General features: G+C 45.5%; 1 protein-coding gene across 8 annotated transcripts in view; it reads right to left on the reverse strand.

Annotated features, from left to right (window-relative positions):
* LOC137352501 (serine/threonine-protein kinase Nek8-like) overlaps window positions 1-21,708 on the reverse strand; it is a 92,317-nt gene that overhangs the window by 50,762 nt on the left and 19,847 nt on the right. For all 8 annotated transcript variants that reach the window (XM_068018046.1, XM_068018043.1, XM_068018041.1 and 5 more), the window contains one exon: window positions 20,992-21,208. In XM_068018046.1, the coding sequence (XP_067874147.1) occupies window positions 20,992-21,208 (217 nt within the window). The remainder of the gene's footprint in view (window positions 1-20,991; window positions 21,209-21,708) is intronic.

Consider the following 21,708-nt stretch of genomic DNA (forward strand, 5'->3'; position numbering starts at 1 on the left):
GAAGTACAATAGATCCGCTGTTTGTGAAAGAACACAACATCCATTGTTGCAACAACTTCATAGATTTTTAAGCAGCAATGAAGAGTTATATTTCTGCAATATTATCACATTATTAGTGTTCAATTTTGAGACAAGTTCAAGAAATTACAGTTGGTGATATTCGGTGAACATTTAACGGAGATGTTAAGTTAGCAGTCTGGAAATGTACTGATATTTTTAGACTGAAAGAAACATGATGGTACAACAAAAGAAACAAAAATCAATATTAATTAGTTAAGAGGTTATCACATTTCTGATTTATTGATACAGTTGTCAGTTCAGCTTTGTGGAATATATTCTGTCATATAAAGTAATATACATATCAGAAAATATTTATGATTTTATCAATGGCTCATTACAAAATATTGGAAAATGCACCAAATAAAGGGGAAATTTTAAAGTTTGGACCCATTCGCAGCGGGCCAGGAACTGAAAATTTGAGCAGCGGGTTTTTCAGTGGCTTTTTAACTGAGACATAGCATTGGCATCCTGCTTCTGGGTTTCCCGACCAGTTGGAGCGGGTGGACGTGATGATGACCCACACCTGACTCTTGAAGCTTCTCTATTTAAAGGGACCCTATGAGGGTCAGAATGGAAAAATTCTATAACTGTCAAACGAGAGACGGCTACTTGAGTGATGGAGTCTTAATGAGGAAAGGCTACCCCACGGTTTCCTGAACATCCTTGGACATCATGCTGCTGGCTGTAAGGGCCCTCAGGGAGATTCTGTTCCCAGCAGATGAGAGGAAGGAGCCTGTCTCGGAAACCAAACAGGCATGGCCAGAAGTGGCAGAGTAGGTAAGCAACAGAGTGCGAGTAACTCGCTCCTGGATACAGTGCTGCAAGAGGTTCAAAGACCTCATTAGGGCAGGAAAGGTGAGTGGCATGCCACGTTTAAGTGCAAACCCACTCATTCTGATTTCCCCAGCCTTCTCCTGCATAATACACATTCTTCTCTTTCAGGGCACCTCCTCCCACCACCACTGACACTCGCCCTCATCTTATTGTCATGTCGCACACATCCCACACAGCTACCATCCACAAATGTTGTCCTGCCATCTTCCCAATGCATCCCATTTCTCACGCTCGTAACTCTCTTTTTGCTCTCCTTGCAGAAGAGAGTGCAGAACACCAGGGAGAGGCAAAGAACAGGGTGTGGCCCTCTAGTCATCACAACACTGACCGCTGAAGAGGAGGACACACTGGAGATAAGCAGAGACTCCGTATGCATGTTCATTGGCGATGGAGAGACAGGTCTCCCAGCTACCTGGTGACAGAATTAGATATCACACAGCCACAAGGCACATAACAATCATGCATATTGACTTGATGTCAGCAGGCAATGAAAAATGAGGATCTCTATAATGAGAAGAGAGAGACCTTTCACCTATCGGTTCTAATTCATCTTCCACAGGTCCTACAAGCATCCCTCAGGAGCTGTGAGCGGAGGAGGACGAAGACACCTCAGAGGAGGTCGCTCGCTTTGAGGATGAACTGTCACATGACTCATGCGCACCCTCCACCAGCTCAGACACACACACTTCAGAGGACCTCCAAGACAGGCAGTTGGGTTGTCATATGATGAGACACCCATCATGTGTGCAGGAGCAGGTGTTGGAAACAGCAGTGGAGAGTCCCCATCAGAGGGTGCAGGACCCTCCAAGCTCTGCTCAGTTGGACACAGATGCTGAGCCTCGAGGGCCATTGACGAAGAGGACTATTATGGAGCAGCAGCAGAAAATGTGTGAAGTTCTGTCAGCATTTCCAGAGACACTGCACACGACTGGAGAGAGATTGGAGGAGTCCATCTCCACCATGAGTTCCATGATGTCTCAGACCTTTACGTTTATGCCCACCTCCATGGAAAGAATGGCCACCTGCATGCAGATTCAAACAAGGCAGGCAAGCGAATGCATGCTGGCCCTGGCCAATAGCCTACACAGTCAGTCTGCCAGCTGAAGTAAGGAGGAAAGCCTTGCCTTGGACATTCAGCATCTCACTGAAGTGCAGCAAAGTGCTTTCCAGCTCTTGGCTAGCAGGGAAGTGTGGGTGGGCCATGAGAATGAAGATGGAGAAAGGGGAAAAGGAGGTGGTGACTGCTTAAAACTCTCCCACTCCTTCGCCCTTGAACCCCTCTCAATCAGAGCCCAACCTGCTGCCTCCTGTCCTGATGGCCGAGCCTGGCCCTACACAGGTAAAGGTGGGGTAGTCTTTGCCGGAGCCCTTATGAGCTCTGGAACCCAGAAAACATCAGCCACGAGCATCCGAGCAGTCAGAGCAGGGGAATGAACATAAGAAACAGGAATAGGCCATTTGGCCCCTCGAGCCTGCTCTGCCATTCAATAAGATCATGGCTGATCTGATTGTGGCCTTCACTCCACTTTCCTGCCGATGCCCCATAACCCTCAACTCCCTCATCAGTCAAAAATCCTGCCTCTAGTACTGCTGAAGCCATAGGGCTAGCACCACATAGGAGTAACAAGAAAATAAAGGGAAAGAAGTTGCACAAGGGTGTTAACACTGTGTTATACTGTCATTTTTATGCTCAATGTTTATTCGACATAAACTTTATTTCAAAGCTCCATTGTCCCAACCTCCCTATTGCTGTTTATCACCTGCCCAGTGGCCTTCAGCCTTGAGGAAAATGGTATGCGAAGAGTAGGAGATGAGCAATGGGTGTCAGTGAGAGGAACGTGACTGTTGGCTGTGGGAATACTTTGTGCTGGAGGCTGAGTGGAAGAGGGGGCATCCACAGTGGGTTCAGCATTGGTGTGCCAGATGAGTGCACTGCCTGAATGAGCCTGTCCCAGGCATCCCTGGTAGCTAAGTGGGTGGTTGCAGGTACCCTGGCCACATCAGGTTGCTCCTCTTGTAGCTTCTCCTCCACCTCCAAACAGTAATCCTCACCTTCTCCTTCTGCAACTCCAGACCTCTCTGATGTGTTATGTTGTGCTTGGCGCAACACATCACTATCATTCTGGACACTTTTGCTGGTGCATACTGAATGGCACCCTGAGATCTGTCCAGTCACCTGAATCACATCTTCAGCATCCCGTTGTCTTGTTCAATGACCACTCTTGTGTTCATGTGGCTTCGGGTTGTACTTTTCCTGGGCGCCAGTGCTGGGCTCCTCACAGGTGTTATTAGCCACATTCTTAGAGGGTAGCCCTTGTCTCCAAGGAGCCCTCTGCTGGCTCTGCTTACATACGAATATCTGAGGGAGACTTGACTGGTGCAGAATGGCAGCTTCCTGCGTATCTTGCACAGACATGCATGATGATCTTCTGGTGATTACATACCAGCTGAACATTAACGGAGTGGAATCCCTTTCGATTGATGTAAATTGCTGCTTGATTGCTGCATGTGTGCAGTCTATGATTCCCCATACCTGCGGGGATCCAGCCAGAGCAGCAAATGCGAGGGCCCTTTCATTCTGACAGGAGCAACCTGATGTGGCCAGGGTACCTGCAACCACCCACTTAGCTACAACGGATGCCTGGGACAGGCTCATTCAGGCAGTGCAGTCATCTGGCTCCGGGCACTTCCTGTGTGGAGTTTGCAAGTTCTCCCTGTGTCTGCGTGGGTTTTCTCCGGGTGCTCCGGTTTCCTCCCACAAGCCAAAAGACTTGCAGGTTGATAGGTAAATTGATCATTATAAATTGTCACTAGTATAGGTAGGTGGTAGGGAAATAGAGGGACAGGTGGGGATGTTTGGTAGGAATATGGGATTAGTGTAGGATTAGTATCAATGGGTGGTTGATGTTTGGCACAGACTCGTTGGGCCGAAGGGCCTGTTTCAGTGCTGTATCTCTAATGCTGAACCCACTGTGCATGCCCCCTACTCCACTCAGCCTCCAGCACAAAGTATTCCCACAGCCAACCGTCAAGTTCCTCTCACTGACACCCATTGCTCATCTTCTACTCTTCGCATACCATTTTCCTCAAGGCTGAAGGCCACTGGGCAGGTGATAAACAGCACCTGTCCCGGGCTGCACAGTGGCGCAGTGGTTAGCACCAGCGACCCGGGTTCAATTCTGGAGTATAGAGACCGGTGCGGATGTGGTAGGAATATGGGATTAGTGTAGGATTAGTGTAAATGGGTGGTTAATGGTCGGCACAGACTCGGTGGGCTGAAGGGCCTGTTTCAGTGCTGTATCTCTAAAATCTAAAAAAAAAAATAGGGAGGTTGGGACAATGGAGTTTTGAAATAAAGTTTATGTCGAATAAACATTGAGCATAAAAATGACAGTTTAACACCCAAGTCAGAAGCCAAGTGGAGGCAAGTGGCAGCCCTGGCAAAATTCACATCCACCACCTGAGAGATGTACTTGTGGGCAACAGACTGAGAGATTCTACAGTATCACCAGCAGATCCCTGGAAGGAGCTGGAGGTGAAGAAATTTAGGGCTGTGGTGACTTTGATCGCCTTGGAAATGTGCTTGCATTGGGTTCACTTGGAAGGGGGTCTTCTTCCAGGAGGCTGCAAATTTCAGCAACAACCTGACGTGTAAGTCTGAGCCTCTTGAGGCACTGGTGCTCAGTCATGTCCAGGAAGCTGATCCTCTGTCTATATCCCCTGTGTTGGGGTATCGCCGCCTGTGAGTTGGAGCTCTATGTTTATCCCCTCTGTTGGGTGGAGTGGCCAGTGGGTGGGGACGAGGCTGCAGCTGCTCCTGCTGCTGTTGGTATTGCTGGTGCTGTTCCTCTTGTTCCTCATAAGAGGTCCAAGGTAGAGCTGCACAAGCTGCTTCCATGTTACCGAGAAGGCTGATAGCAGGGCAGTGCAGATCAAAGGCACAAATACTTCACGGTAGCAGAAATGACCTCCAAAGTCTTGGAAACCACTGCCAAAGCACAGTCTCAGGGCAAGTCCTGCAAGCAAAAGCCTTTCTCTTAGGCAAAAAAAACCTCAGTATTTAAAGGCTATTCAGCCTATCAATTGCTCAGCCCTCTCACTCGCCGCTGTCCTCTCGCCTTGTTCAACTGCGCGTGTTTCAGGAAGCCGGGGGAAACTTGTGTGCTGGTATTTAAAGACAGAAGCTATGGTTGAAAATGCACTCAATTGCTTTGTTAATAGCAGACCCATGGGATTCCTGCGCACTAACGAATGCGCTCGAGTTAAAAACGGAAATCAGCAGATTCCTGTCGGCTTACTGACATTTTTTGATGTTTTAACATGCGCTGACACCCAGCCAACCTGGCCGTTTAAATTCCTTGCAGAGTCACATATTTAAATTTTCTGGTGCAGTGTGTTCCAAGACATCTCAGAGAAAAAATAAATGCCATACATGTAATACACCATGCTCACTTCAAAAGGTAGAGTAATAGTTATGGTACTGGGCTAGTAACCAGTGGTTGAGTTCAAATCCCACCACAGCAAATTATTGAATTGAAGATAACTAGTAACTTGCAGACTAATATCTGGAAAAAATGACCCATGAAAAGCTGTTGTAAAAACCCAACTGGTTTACCAATGCATTTTTCGGAATGGAACCTGTAAATGTGCCCTTGCCAGTGTCACCGACATCCAGAAAATCCAGCAGGTATAGTTCCAGTGTATCACAAGGGTATTGATATAAGGGTCAGTGATTTACCAGCACTGTCTAGCTGTTGCCATGAGAGGTTGCAGAAAAGATTTACAAGAATTGTTCTAGGGATGAGGGATTTTAGTTACGATGATAGATTAGAGAATCTGGGGTTGTTCTCCTGAGAGGAGAAGGTTGAGAGGAGATTTGAGAGAGTTGTTCAAAATCATGAGGAGTCTGGACTGAGTCGAAAGCGAGAAACTGTTCCCATTGGCGACAGGGTTAAGAACCAGAGGGCAATGATTTAAGGTGAATGGCAAATGAACCAATGGCAACATGAGGAAAAACTTTTTTATGCAGCAAGTGGTTAGGATCTGGAATGCACTGCCTGAGAGTGTGTCATAAAGTCATAGAGTTGTACAGCATAGAAACAGGCCCGTCGGTCCACCGTGTCCATGCCGACCATAATGCCTATCTATACTAATCCCACCTGCCTGCATTAGTTCCATATCCCTCTATGTCTTGCTCATTCAAGTACCTGTCCAGATGCCTCTTAAATGTTGCTACTGTTCCTACCTCCACCACCTCCTCAGGCAGCTCATTCCAGATACCCACTATTCTTTGTGTGAAAAATTTACCCCTTTGATTCCCTTTAAACCTCCTCCCTCTCACCTCAAGTCTATGCCCTCTAGTTTTAGTCACCCCTACCATGGGAAACACTCTGGCTATCTACCCTATCTATGCCTCTCATAATTTTATATACCTCTATCATGTCCCCTCTCAGCCTCCTTCGCTCCAGGGAAAACAGACCCAGCCTATCCAATCTCTCTTTATAACTCAAGCCCTCCAAACCAGGCAACATCCTTGTGAATCTTTTCTGCACCCTCTCTAGCTTAATCACATCTTTCCTGTAGCGCGGCGACCAGAACTGCACACAGTACTCCATATGCGGCCTAACCAATGTTATGTACAACTGTAACATGATGTCCCAACTCTTGTACTCAGTGCCTCGGCCGATGAAGGCAAGCATGCCACACACCTCCTTCACCATCCTGTCTACCTGTGTTGCCACTTTCAGGGAACTATGTACTTGCATCCCAAGGTCACTCTGCTTATCAACACTCCCCAGGGCCCTGCCATTTACTGTATATGTCCTGCCCTGGTTTAACTTCCCAAAATGCATCACTTCACACTTGTCTGCATAAATTCCATTTGCCAATCCCTTGCCCACTTTCCCAGTTTATCTATACCCTGTTATAACCTTAGACAACCTTCTTCATTGTCCACTATACCACCAATTTTGGTGTCATCTGCAAACTTACTAATCATGCCCCTTACATTCACATCCAAGTCATTAATATATATGACAAACAACAGAGAGCCCAGCACCGATCCCTGCAACACATCACCGGCCTCCAATCTGAAAAACAACCCTCCACTACCACCCTCTGCCTCCTATCACCAAGCCAATTTTGTATCCACTTTGGCTAGCTCACCCCGGATCCCATGTGTTCGAACCTTCTGGACCAGGCTACCTTGTTAAAGGCCTTGCTAAAGTCCATGTTGACAACATCCATCGCCCTGCCCTCGTCAATCCTCTTGGTCACCTCCTCGAAAAACTCAATCAAATTTGTGAGACATGTGGTGGAGGCAGATTCAATCATAGCCTTCAAAGGGGTATTGGATAATTTTCTGAACAGAAAAAAATTGCAGGGCTACGAGGAAAAGACAGGGGTGGGGGTGGTGGGGGGGGGAAACTAGGTGAGTTGCTGTTCCAGAGATCTGGCATGGACATGGTGGTCAGAATGGCCTCCTTCTGTGCTGTACCCATTCTATGATACTATGATTGTATGAGTATCCCCATTACCAGCAGTTACAACGCAATTTGCGTAGTTACACAATGATGCAGTGGCATGCTCAGTGATGTTGCTGTGAATGTAAGTACAGATGAGAACCAGATGGACAAACAGTTGGGGAAGACTGGGGTACAGACCCCGGCCTGCCATCGGTATCACATGGACTAGTTCCAATCTCATTACCTCTGCATATTCATGTTGATGCTTGTAAACAGGAATCATAGAACATTTAAGGCACAGAAAGAGGCCACTCAGCCCATCGTGTCTGTGCCAGCTGACAAACTATCCACCTATCCTAATCCCACCTTCCAGCATTTGGTCCGTAGCCCTGCAGATTACGGCACTTGAGGTGCATATCCAGACTCCTTTTGAATGAGTTGAGGGTTTCTGCCTCAACTACCCTTTCAGGCAAGGAGTTCCAGAGCCCCACCAGCCTCTGGGTGAAAGAGTCTTTCCTCATCTCCCCTCTAATTTTTCTACCAATCACTTTAAATCTATGTCCGCTAGTCGCTGACCTCTCTGCTTAGGTGAAAAGGCCCTTCCCTCCACTGTATGCAGGCCCCTCAAAATTTTGTACATTTTAATCAGATCTCCCCTCAGCCTTTTCAGTTCCAAGGAGACCCCAGCCTAATCAATATTTCCAATATTTAAAACAAAGGGGTTAATGTGGGCCATAAAATTGCAGACTGAGGAACGCCAAACAAACGAACTAAGCATTCACCTACATATTCAGCAAAAAGCAATTTCCAAGCTGAAATCTCTTTGTATGATGGATGCCAACATGAACTAAAAGATAAGTTCAGAATTTCTTTCGATTTTTCCTGTTTTAAGAAGCCTCATTCTGACAAGTCGATTAAAGGTAATGGATAACAGTGTGAATATTACATTCCTGCTCTAGGTTTGAGGATGTGATCTTTGCATAACTGGAACTAATGTTTTTAACCCATGACCTTCTGCCGTTTGCTTTTCCCAGCCAAAATCTTTTGTGGCTGACATTTTTGTTAGGCGAGGGTGAAAGGTTAACAGTAATAAAGTAAGATAAACATAAAAATGGCCGTGCATTTTCTGACTCATAATATCTTTAGCCCAGAGGCCAGATCAACTGCCCAAGTACAGAGCATCCGACCAAAAATAAATCACATTTGACCCTCCAGGGCTGCCTCTCCCTCTCAATCATTTTATTTTGTCAAACTGAGTCAGTTAGTTGTGAGCTGCCACTAACACTGAGACCTAAGTTCAATGGTTGGGAGGGGGGTCGGGGGGGTGGGGGGGTGGGACAGTGGACAATTTGTGACCTTGCTCTCTCTCATTCATTTGCCTCAGTTGGAGAAAGCTGACCAGCTCACAACCCAATGTTTGCTTGCCAAAGTGAGACAAGGTTGGTGAGTCTGTGGCTGCTATGAGAATCACACAAAAATGATGACCTTGCCTGGTTTATCTCACTTCACCCATCCTCCTACTGTCTGATCATGAAAGGCCCGTAATGGCACCAACAGATAGGTTTTTGATTAGTATTTCCAAGGAAGTTTTGCTAGTCTTTTTTACTCTTAGGATGTGGCAATGCTGGCAAGACCACTTTTATGATCCAACCCTAGAAAGTGGTAGTGGGCCTTTCTCTTTGAACTACTGCAGTCCTTATATCTTTTTATAAGTAGAACCAGCTGCATTCCCTGACAAAACATTTGCATGGGGCACAAAAGAGTGAATTCACTGGATAAAAATATCAAAGAAAATAAAAAAAAGTAAAAGGCTATAGATTCAAACGTTGAGCATGAAAAACACAGGCCCCAATAATGAGTATCATTCCAAAAATTGTCTTCTCCTGTTGTGTTTGGGTTCTTCAAGTCTTTTATTGTGAACTGTCCTCAAAAGGTTCTGACCTCATTAAGAAGTAAGATATCAGTGCTGAAAAAAAGAATATTTGCTTATTTTTGTGCCCATGTTAACCTCGACAGTTCCCAGGTCAGCTTAAAATGGTTTTGATCTTGGTAAACTCCAATTGCACAAGTTCTAATTTCACCTCAGAACGACTGTCTCTCCTACACCCTGGTGGGACTCTTCAACGTCACTCTCTAGTCGTTCTTGAGGCCTCTTCAAGGTCCTAAAATTCCTGTCTATCTTTAGCACGCTGGTCAAATACATTTATGCTAAATTCCTGAAGCTGTAAAGCTTTTTAAACTCCAGGGTTTATCAACTCATTGCTTTAAATCTTCCTCGCCTTTCGACTGTGCTCCAATAAAACTGCTCAGTTCTCGCCACCATTTATAAGTCTTCTGCTACAGATTAAAATTCCTTGGTAACGGGGTGTGATGAGAAAACTTTATTCTGTGTTGAAGGAGTACGATCACTTTAGGACCTTTGAGGCGGGCCTGAGGTTGCGAAAGGCAATATGTATATGTAAGATCTCTGGATAGAGTGGAGGAGGCAAAAAGCCTGAGGGTATTTAAGTAACAGTAGGAGGACTGCAGGGATTTTGGAAGAAGTTAAGGAGCTGATGATTCTCAACATGTTGGTTGGTGCAGTTAGTTCTTAGAATAGAATTTTCCACTTCAATCTCCACATAGAACTTCAAAAAGCTGTTGCTTTATTTGAGTGTCAGGCTATCACTGAATTTACCGAGTGTACCTTGTAGAGCTAGGCGGAGTAGGTTTTAATTCAAAATTCTGTTAATCTGGGGCATGTCTCACAGATTTTGGTTTCAAGTCAGTTTGCTATCATTATGCCCAAAAATACTCTGGGGCTGGGTTGCCAACCCTCCAAGAAATAAAGATTCATCTGGATATTGCTGCAAACAACCTGGAAGAGAATTCATTGGGGCATTAAAAAAAATATTGCTTCTTTTCTTAAACACTTTCATTTATTAGTTCTGTAAATATTAGGGATGGGGAGAAAAAGACTTATAATCGAATGGGGAGCCTGAAGGCAGGAAATCTTGTGATGAAGCCTCCAGGAATACATCCAAGCCGAGTTGGCGACTTTACTCTAGGATCTCTGTTTGCTGCTATGGACTCTCGTGCATTATTTACAGTTCAATTCTGAATAATTCTTCTCTGGAGGCTCTCTCTAACTGCTCTGGGTTCAAAGTAGTGCACCACATCTTGAGGTAATCAAGTTCCAACCACTCCAAGGGCAAGAGAAAAATAAGATTATAAAATCCTATTTTACATTTAAATTATTTATGAAATTCAGGCTAAGTACACCAGCAAAATAATTCATGAAAGTCATAGACAAAAATAGGATTGTGTCTGCTGTAAATATCTGAAGAACAGATATTGTAGATTAATGCTTGAAATAGTGTTCTTCCTGGGTCATCATTCCCTCTACTGGTGAAAGGGGCAAATGAAACACTGGGAAAATTTGGATATTAAATGTTCCTCTTGTGGCAGCGCTCCCCCTGCTGGGTTAACATCTGTGTCGCGTTTATTTGATGCTTTCACTTGTTACTTGCATTTACTGTTTACTCGCTATTTAGGTTCAATCATAAGTTTGTTAACAAGTTGACTAATTCATAAGCTTTTGTTAATTGTGGGGAATAAAAGTTGAGTTTATATCTTACAAAATACTTTAACATCTCTCAGTGGCTGTGTTGGGCAATATAATTTATTGTTAAAATATTGCAGAATAATGAAAGGCTAATCTAGTGAAAGTGGAGAAAAATATTATAAGGATAAGGTGATACATATTACACCTCACTCATTACATAATTTTTTTTCATCTAAAGCACCTGTAACACTTGGAATTGTGACACTTGCTCTTGATTGTCTCAATAACACGGCTAAACCAGGAATAGATCATAACTGAACAGATAGCAGACCTACCAATTAACCAACTGCATGTTAAAAATACCGAATACAAAAGCAAAATACTGCAGATGCTGGAAATCTGAGATAAAAACAAAAGATGCTGGAAATGCTCAGCAGGATGAGACGTGTTCGCGTTTCTTCTTCCAAAAGGTACACAGAGAGAGTTCTGTGATCAGCAGCCTGAAGGAAGAGGGCAGCTCGGTAACGTCATTGCAGTCTGACATACTGAGGATCAGCAAATCCTTTTATGCTGGGCTGTACGACGTGAAGCCCACGATCAGCACGGCCTCTCAGTCCTTCCTGTCATCTATCACGGAGGTCTTAGATGACAGTACGCAGAAGAGTCTGGACAAATTGCTAACTCTGAGTGAGCTGACATCCTTTGAGACGAGTAAAACTCCCGGAAGCGATGGCTTATCGGTTGAGTTGTATTCGACTCTGTGGGACTGGATCGGCCCAGACCTGTTGGAAGTATACGAGAGTATGCTTCTGGCCGGCAGCATGTCAGAATCCATGAGGAAAGGCAGCATCAAGCGGAAGGGGGAGAGGGCGGAAATCGGAAATTGGCGGCCCAACTCACTGCTTAATATAGACTACAAGATTCAGTCCAAAGTCATCGCCAGTCGGGTCAAGTCTGCTCTGGAGTTGGTGATTCACCCCAATCAGATCTATACTGTGCCTGGCAGGAAGATCTCTGATAGCCTCGTGCTACTCAGGGATACGATTGCCTATGTATGGGACAGGGGGGTGGACACCTGCCTCATCAGCTTGGACCAGGAGAAGGCTTTTGACAGGATATTGCACACATACATGATGGATGTGCTTTCCAAAATGGGGTTTGGGGAGGGAATCTGCAATTGGATCCAACTGCTCGACACAAACATCAGTAGCACAGTCTCGATCAATGGGTGGGAATCAGAAAGTATCCCGATCCAATCTGGAGTCAGACAGGGCTGTCCTCTCTCCCCTGTCTTGTTGGTTTGCTGTATCAAACCTTTTGCTGAGTCCATTAGGAAGGATGCGGACATAAGAGGGGTGACAATCCCAGGCAGCGGTGGCACTCAGGTCAAAGCCTCCCTGTACATGGACAACGTTGCCGTCTTCTGCTCAGATCCACGGTCCGTTCGCAGGCTGATGAGCATCTGCGACCAGTTCGAACTGGCCTCAGGAGCCAAAGTAAATCACGGCAAGAGCAAGGCCATGTTCTTTGGGAACTGGGCTGACCGATCCTTTGTCCCCTTCACCGTCAGGTCAGACTACCTGAAGGTGCTGGGGATATGGTTCGGAAGGGCTGGGGCGTGCGCCAAAACCTGGAAGGAGTGAGTAGCCATGGTACACCATAAACTGAGTATGTGGGAGCAGCGATCTCTCTCCATTGCAGTTAAGAACATGGTCATCAGGTGCGAGGCACTCACGTTGTTGCTGTACGTGGCGCAGGTCTGGCCCATACCCCACTCCTGCGCTGTGGCGGTCACTCGAGCCATTTTCTGCTTCATCTGGAGATCCAAAATGGACCGTGTCCGGAGGGGCACAATGTTCAAACCTCTGGATAAAGCGGCAAAAAACATACCCAACGTCAAACTCAACCGGATGACCACCTTTGTGTGCACCTGCATCAAGCTGTGCGTAGAACCCCAGTATGCAAACACCAAGTGTCACTACATGCTGAGGTTCTATCTGTCCCTGGTGTTGTGAAGGATGGGTCTGGCCACATTGCTGCTGAACCAGTTGGACCATGCCATACCACCTATCCTTCGTGGAAAAGTTTGTGCAGAAAAACACCTTTGACAACCAATCCATCAGGCAGTGGTCTGCACTGAATGTCCTCAAGGCCCTACGGCAAAAGGAGATGGTGGATCCTGTCGGATGGTTCCCCGAGCAGACTGCCAAAGTAATTTGGCAGAATGCCTCATCACCAAAACTTTCAAATAAGCACCAAGACGTAGCTTGGCTGGTGGTGAGACTGCACGCCCGGAATCTCTCCGCCTCCACACGCTGCCCTCGAGGTGGCTGTGGTGGGTGAGACTGTTGCCCACCTCCTTATGGAATGTGCCTTTGCAAAGCAGGTGTGGAAAGAGATGCAGTGGTTTTTGTCGAGGTTCATCCCGAGCAGCTCGGTAACACAGGAGTCTGTACTCTACAGACTGTTCCCAGGGATGCACACTGAGATAAACATCAACTGTTGTTGGAGGACCATCAACTCATTGAAAGACGCTCTTTGGTCTGCCTGAAACTTGCTGGTCTTCCAGCGCAAAGAGTTGTCCACAACCGAGTGGTGCAGACTGGCACATTCCAAGGTCCAGGACTACGTGCTGAGGGACGCACTGAAGTATGGGGCAGACGCTGCAAAGGCTCAATGGGGAAAGGCCACTACGTAAGGTCCTCCTGCCATTGTGAACCGAGGGGCTGGAACCTGTGTAAAGCCCCTTGGGCTGTATTCACCAAAATATGGTTTTGCCGTGTAATGCACATTGCACGTAAAATGGAATGGAAGGGTTGTGAGGCAACTCACTCCTGTATTGAAGAAAACTGATTCTTTTTCACTTTCTGGAATGTCAACTTGGAACTATTTTGAACTGTTTTGTAATGTATTTTTTTTACAGAATTTTGTGAATAAAGTATATTTTGGGGGGAAAAAACATAAAACCAGTCCTCTGTTTTGACAGGAACACACAATGTGAGATACCCATGTTACTCAGCACTTCGTGCATGTTGACTTTATGCATTTTGGTAGGAAGAATGAGGAGAGATAATACATGCTAAATGGTGCAATTTTCAAAGGGATGCAAGAAGATAGATCTGGGGGTGTTTGTGCACAAAAATTTGAATGTGGCAGGGCAGGTTAGCAATATAGTTAATAAAGCATATGGGATCCTGGACTTTATAAATAGCGGCATCGAGTACAATAGCCAGAACGTTTTGCTAAACCTATATAAAACATCAGTTCAGCCTCAGCTGAAGTATTATGTCCAATTCTGGGCACCACACTTTAGGAAGGATGTGAAGGCTTTGGGGAGAAGGGTATAGAAGGGATTTGCTAGAATGGTTTCAGGGATGAGGGGTTAAACCTACATCGATAGACCGGAGAAGCTGAGGTTGTTCTCTATACAGCAGAGAAGGCTAAAAGGAGATCTGATAGAAGTGTTTAAAATTATGAAGGGTTTAGATAGGGTAAATAAACCAATAGCTGAAGGTTTGGTAACCAGCGGGCACAGATTTAAGGTGATTGGCAAAAAGAATCAGATGCGGCATAAAGAAAAACGTTTTATGCAACAAGTGGTTAGGATTTGGAATTTTCTACCTGGTGGGGTGGCGTATACAGATTCAATTGTAGTCTTCCAGAGGGAATTGGATAAATACTCAAAGGAGAAAAAAATTGCAGGGATATGAGGAAAGAGCAGGAGAGTGGAACTAACTGGATTGCTCTTTGAATGAGTTAGTACAGACTCAACGTGCAGAATGACCTCCTTCTGTGTAATTCTATGACTAATTATAAGGACATACTTAATTTTAAAGAGAAGTAAATGCCATTTGACTCAAAAAAAGCACTTCTTTTTCAGAGATCACCACCTTCCTAGCTTCTTGCCACATCTTTCAATCCCTTCTCTATCCAGATATGCCTATTTTTGCCTTTTTAACCTATTTCTCGCACCGACACTATTTGGGATCTTCTCCCTGCTGCTCTCACATGTGTTCAAGTCTTCAGAAGAAGGAATTTTCCTCCACACAAGATCAGGTGGCAGGTTGTTCAACCTTGCCCATCTAAGAGCGAAGACCAAAGTACGGAAAGTCCTCATCAGGGAACTCCTCTTTGCTGACGATGCTGCATTAACATCTCACACTGAAGAGTGTCTGCAGAGACTCATCGACAGGATTGCGGCTGCCTTCAACGAATTTGGCCTAACCATCAGCCTCAAGAAAACGAACATCATGGGACAGGACATCAGAAATGCTCCATCCATCAATATCGGCGACCACGCTCTGGAAGTGGTTCAAGAGTTCACCTATCTAGGTTCAACTATCACCAGTAACCTGTCTCTCGATGCAGAAATCAACAAGCGCATGGGAAAGGCTTCCACTGCTATGTCCAGACTGGCCAAGAGAGTGTGGGAAAATGGCGCACTGACACGGAACACAAAAGTCCGAGTGTAACAAACCTGTGTCCTCAGTACCTTGCTCTACGGCAGCGAGGCCTGGACAATGTATGTCAGCCAAGAGCGACATTGTAATTCATTCCATCTTCGCTGCCTCCAGAGAATCCTTGGCATCAGGTGGCAGGACCGTATCTCCAACACAGAAGTCCTCGAGGCGGCCAACATCCCCAGCATATACACCCTACTGAGCCAGCGGCGCTTGAGATGTCTTGGCCATGTGAACCGCATGGAAGATGGCAGGATCCCCAAGGTCACATTGTAAAGTGAGCTCGTCACGGCTATCAGACCCACCGGCCGTCCATGTCTCCGCTTTAAAGACGTCTGCAAACGCGACATGAAGTCCTGTGACGTTGATCACAAGTCGTGGGAGTCAGTTGCCAGCGATCACCAGAGCTGGCGGGCAGCCATAAAGGCGGGGCTAAAGTGTGGCGAGTCAAAGAGACTTAGCAGTTGGCAGGAAAAAAGATAGAAGTGCAAGGGGAGAGCCAACTGTGTAACAGCCCCGACAACCAATTTTATCTGTAGCACCTGTGGAAGAGTCTGTCACTCTAGAATAGGCCTTTATAGCCACTCCAGGCACTGCTTCACAATCCACTGACCACCTCCAGGCGCTTACCCATTGTCTCTCGAGACAAGGAGGCCGAAGAAGAAGAACCTATTTATAGAGCCTGATTTTAACTTTGTGTAAGTGGATGCGTTTTGGATGAGTTAAAATCTCACCCTACTAGTAGTGTTAGCTACCCTAGCAACTGTAGGGTGCTGTATAATACTGCAGGTTCACAGCTTGCCATATCATAGGATATCTAGCATAGAAGGCTAGTCATTGAAAATCATAGAATCAATTAATGGTTACAGCACAAAAGGAGGCCATTTGGTCTATCATATCCATGCCAGCTCTCTGCAAGAGCAACTCACCTAGTCCCCACTCCCCTGCCTTTTCCCCATAACCCTGCAAATTTTTTCTCTTCAGAAAATTATCCAATTCTGTTTTGAAAGCCACGATTGAATCTGCCTCCACCACACTTTCAGGCAGTGCATTCCAGATCCTAACCTCTCACTGTGTAAAAAAGGTTTCTCCTTTTGTCAATGTTGCTTCTTTTGCCAATCACCTTAAATCGGTGCCCTCTGGTTCTGGATCCTTCTGCCAATGGGAACAATTTCTCCCCACCTACTCTGTCCAGACCCCTCATGATGTTGAACAGTAGTGGAGGAAGCATAGAAACTGCCGACATAAGTTGGGCATGATTTGTCAGAAGGCTTAGAACTATCTACTGTGAAATGAGGAAAAATCGCTTGACAGTAAAGAAGTTAGTAATAATATCTATATATTATGAATTTATTCTGTATGCGATAGAGACTAACACATGGTTTAGATTAGGTTAATGGGATTCTGCAGGCCAAAGCTGAGCAAGCAGGCATTTAATGCAATTTAGTTTTCATCAAAGGATCTGTGTAAAGCATTAGGGCCTATGTGGAGACAACTGGGGGAATTTTAACCCCCCAGGATTGGCAGGAGAGGGGAGGAGTAAAAATTCAAAAATTTGAAACCAGCCTCAACACTCCCACTTTTGGTTTGAATGGAAACATATTGAGAAGAGTGTTGGGAGTGGAGTGACTGATCTGCCCTCCAGTGACTCCATTGTTCAAATATTTTAATGAGACTGCATGCCTCAAATTTAATAATAGTTTTACTTCTAAAGCCTACGGCATTTCTCAGGACTCAGGAAACCCGGCAGCTGAAGGCAGTTGGATACATCAGGTAAGGGCCTTTACAGCACTACCTGTGGACCAGGAGGAGCAGGAATGCTTTTCCCCCCAATCCCCCAAGTTAACCTGCTTCCCTCCCCGTGATCCGCCAACCCCTCCGCGCCATCGGATTCCCCCCTCAACCCCAGCCATCAGAACAGCCCCTCTGATCTACTGCCAGTCGCAATATCCTCTCTGACCTCCGCTAATGATATTTGAAGTGCTGGCTTGATTCAGTTGATGGCACCATCACCACAGTCTGAAGATCATAACTCTGAGTGACTCTCCAGCACCATACTAAAGGGCTGCTGCATTGTCAAATGAGCCTTCCTTTGATTAAACTTAAACTGAGTTGGGGTCTCCTAATCTATTGGTCAGGTGGACATTAATGATCCCTTTGAAGAGTTTCTCAGGGCTGGATTTTATAGGCCCCCCAGAGGCGGGATTGAAGGTAGGCGGGGTCCATAGAATCATGACAGGAGGACGGGTGTGGAGGGCCGGTCACCTGGCCATCACCAAGCAATTTTGCTGGGGGCGGGATAGGCTGATGATGGCCTTCCCGCCCAGAGGCCAACTGAGGCCCTTAATGACCTATTAAAAGGCACTCTCCCCGCAGACTTGGGGGGATCCGTACTCCTTGGGAAATCTGTGCCCATGGAGGACACCCGCCAAAACCTCAACCTCCATGGACCCTCCCTCCCCCTGGACTTCATGCCCACCCTCTCACCATACCCCACTCCCCCACCTTTGTCGGGGCCTCCCAGACTGGCCCTGGCGATTCTGCCTGAGGTCTATGTTCCCGGACTCTGTAGTACTGGCAGTGGCCACTGCTCCCAGTGGCGCTGCTGATCCTGCTGAGCTGCCGGCCCTGTGATTGGCTGGCCACTCATGGAAGCAGGATCCCCGTCTTTAAAGAGACGGATATCCAGACGCCAGGCACTTAAGTGTCTGAGCAATGGAAGATAGTGCGGGAGGACTCGAAAAAGCCAAGGTAGGGTTTCACCCGCCTTTTCGGCCCGCTGCTGGGAGCCCTGCCATCACCCCAAATATAGCCCTCAGTGTGCCAATCACACATCATCCAATAGCATCAAAAAAACAAATTAAGTGGTCATTCATCTCATGGCTGTTTGTGGAATATTGCTGTGTGCAGAATTGGTGCCATACTTGTCTATGTAACACCAATCTCCAGGCTTCAAAGTATTGGATGTGATAAACATAGGGAGAAAGGAAGTATTAATGGGTTTAGCATCCTTGAAAGTTGATAAATCACCAGGGCTAGATGAAATGTACCCTAGGCTGTTAAAAGAAGCAAGAGAGGAAATAGCAGAGGGTCAGACCATCATTTTCCAGTCCTCACTGGATACAGGTGTGGTGCCAGAGGATTGGAGAAATGCTAACGCTGTACCTCTGTTTAAAAAGGGAGCGAAGGATAGACCGAATAATTACAGGCCAGTCAGTCTAACCTTAGTAGTGGGCAAATTATTGGAATCTATTCTGAGAGACAGGATAAACTGTCACTTAGAAAGGCACAGGTTAATCAAGGATAGTCAGCATGGATTTGTTAAGGGAAGATCTTGTTTGACCGATTTGATCAAATTTTTTGAAGAGGTAACAAGGAAGATAGATGAGGGTAGTGCAGTAGATGTGGTCTACATGGATCTTAGCAAGGCTTTTGACAAGGTCCCACATGGCAGACTAGTTAAAAAAATAAAATTCCATGGGATCCAGGGAAATGCAGCAAGGTGGATACAAAATTGGCTCAGTGGCAGGAAACAAAGGGTAATTGTTGACGGGTTTTTTAGCGATTGGAGGGCTGTTTTCAGTGGCGTTCTTCAGGGCTCAGTACTGGGTCCCCTGCATTTTGTGGTATATATTAATGATTTGGACATAAATGTAGGAGGCATGATCAAGATGTTTGCAGATGACACAAAGATTGGCTGTGTGGTAGATAGCGAGGAGGATCGCTGTAGGCTGCAGGAAGATATTGATCGTCTGGTCAGATGGGCAGAAAAGTGGCAAATGGAATTCAACCTGGAGAAGTGTGAGGTGATGCATTTGGGGGGGGTCAAACAAGGCAAAGGAATACATGATTAATGGGAAAATACTGAGACGTGTAGAGAAGTGAGGGAACATGGAGTGAATGTCCAAAGATCCCTGAAGATAGCAGGACAGGTCGATAAGGTGGTTAAGAAGGCATATGGAATCCTTTCCTTTATTAACCGAGGTATAGAATATAAGAGCAGGGAGGTAATGCTGGAACTGTATAACTCATTGGTTAGGCCACGACTTGAATACTGTGTGCAGTTCTGGTCACCTCATTACAGAAAGGATGTAATTGCACTAGACAGGATACAGAGGAGATTTACGAGGATGTTGCCAGGAGTGGAAAAATGCAGCTATGAGAAAGATTGGATAGGCTGGGGTTGTTCTCCTTGGAACAGAAAAGGCTGAGGGGAGATCTGATTGAAATGTACAAAATTTTGAGGGGCCTGGATAGAGTGGAGGTGAAGGGTCTATTCACCTTAGGAGAGAGGTCAATGACAAGGGGGCATAGATTTAAAGTAATTGGTAGAAAAATTAGAGGAGAGATGAGGAAAGACTTTTTCATCTAGAGGGTGGTGGGGGTCTGGAACTCACTGCCTGAGAGGGTAGTTGAGGCAGAAACCCTCAACTCATTCAAAAGGAGTCTGGATATGCACCTCAAGTGCCGTAATCTGCAGGGCTACGGACCAAATGCTGGAAGGTGGGATTAGAATAGGTGGATCAATTTTTGGCCGGCACAGACATGATGGGCCAAGTGGCCTCTTCCTGTGCCTTAAACTTTCTATGATTCTATAATTCTATTTAATTGTTTAAATTGCTTTGAGATGTTTCAATGCAATAAGGTACTATATAAATTCAAATATTATTATTCATTATTAAACTCATCAGAGATTTGGCCAGGAGATGTTGAAGCACGAATGCACAAACGCAGCATTTAATTATCCTCCTCTCCCCTTCTGAATCAGAAGCCTCCAGGAAGTTACCAGTCAACTAACTCCTTGAGACCACTAATCAATGTGAGGCAGTCAATCCGCATTGACAATGAGGACTGCATCACTATCAACTGGTATTCTTTGCCATTTTTGATTGTGTTGTTGCTTTGAATTTATCCTCACTGCATTTTTAAGTACAGGTTATATTAACAATTAAAAATTTTTCCTGGTTGCAGGTTCCTAAATTCTCTGTGCTTGGTGTGCATGAGTGAGTTAAAATTTACATTTTCATAACAAAGAAATATACAATGCAGGTTCAGTACTTTGCTTGGGCCACAACTGTTTACTTGGATTTCCTTTGGTTTATACCCATTTAGGCTTATTTAAAGTTAGGGCGTATTCTAATGAAATTGGGATTCTTGGACGTAACTCGGCACTGGAAAAATGGGCGCCACTTGGGCATTCTTCTGGGTCTAGCTTTTGGGTTGCATCCATAGAGGAAATTCTAAGCCCTTATTGCAAAGCTTTTTAGATACATGGTGTTAAATGTTTAATGGCTCCTTCTATGCTGAGGGATTCACAGTGGGGAAAAGATGTGTTAAACTCTTTGACCTAAACTTTCCATGACCCCTTGGTTGAGGTGCATTCAGTGAGGTGGCACTTCTATCCCTCTATCCCCAGAGCTAATCCACTGACTCTGCTGGTCAGTTACATTGAGGGATATGGACTCAACCTCCGCTCTAAGCGTCCCAGACCTCTTACTGCCCAGATCCACTGAAACATGACCAGGGGAGAAGCGGAAAGCATAGGGCCTCACATCTAGTTGTAAAGACAGTTTCATTAAAAAAGCATTTAAAGAAATAAATTTGTTCGGAATGTTTCAATGTCACCTACCTGTATGATTTTAACCTTTGCAGTCAATCCTTCAATAGGGCAAAGTTCCAGATCAGACATGCATAAGTAATAAACAGTTGTGCGCCCGTTTCTCTTTTGATTCAATTTGCTTTGAAGGCCCATCTCCAGCCCTTCCTCATAGTCTGGAGTTTCTTCGTATTTTGCCATTGCTTCAGGGAGTCGAAGATATAACAGCTCATGAGCAGAGGGTCGATACCTACCCCGAGTGAAAGACATCAGCTTAGTCTCAGTAGAGATCCTGCCATGTTAAGCCTGGAAGACAGCTAGATAGAAAGAGAGAGGGGAAAAGGGATAGCAGAGTACCACATTTTGGAGTGATAATAAAAAGGGAACAGTGCAAGAGACTGCACAAAACAGATTCGGCAATCCTTGAAGGAAGTGCAGATCAGAGATAAAGCGGATAAACACTGCATAGCCAAATCTCAGTCCTGTGCTTCCTTCAAGTGAGGTTGTCTGTCTGCTGGGATCATGAGGTTGCTGAATTCAGGAGAGAAAGAGCACAAGAAAGATATCACATACAACAGACAAACTGGTTGAGACCAACTGATCTTTCTTGCAATACTTATGGAGTAATTATAATTACCAAGTAAGCTGATCACTATCCCAGTAGTTCCCTTAGCATCAATAGAAAAGATGAAGACATTAACCACTTCCGCCAAAAAGTCTCTGAAGAAAGATTTGGCAGCGAAGTATCAT

This window comes from Heterodontus francisci, chromosome 38 (assembly GCF_036365525.1).
Source record: "Heterodontus francisci isolate sHetFra1 chromosome 38, sHetFra1.hap1, whole genome shotgun sequence".
In the NCBI taxonomy this organism is placed as follows: domain Eukaryota; kingdom Metazoa; phylum Chordata; class Chondrichthyes; order Heterodontiformes; family Heterodontidae; genus Heterodontus; species Heterodontus francisci.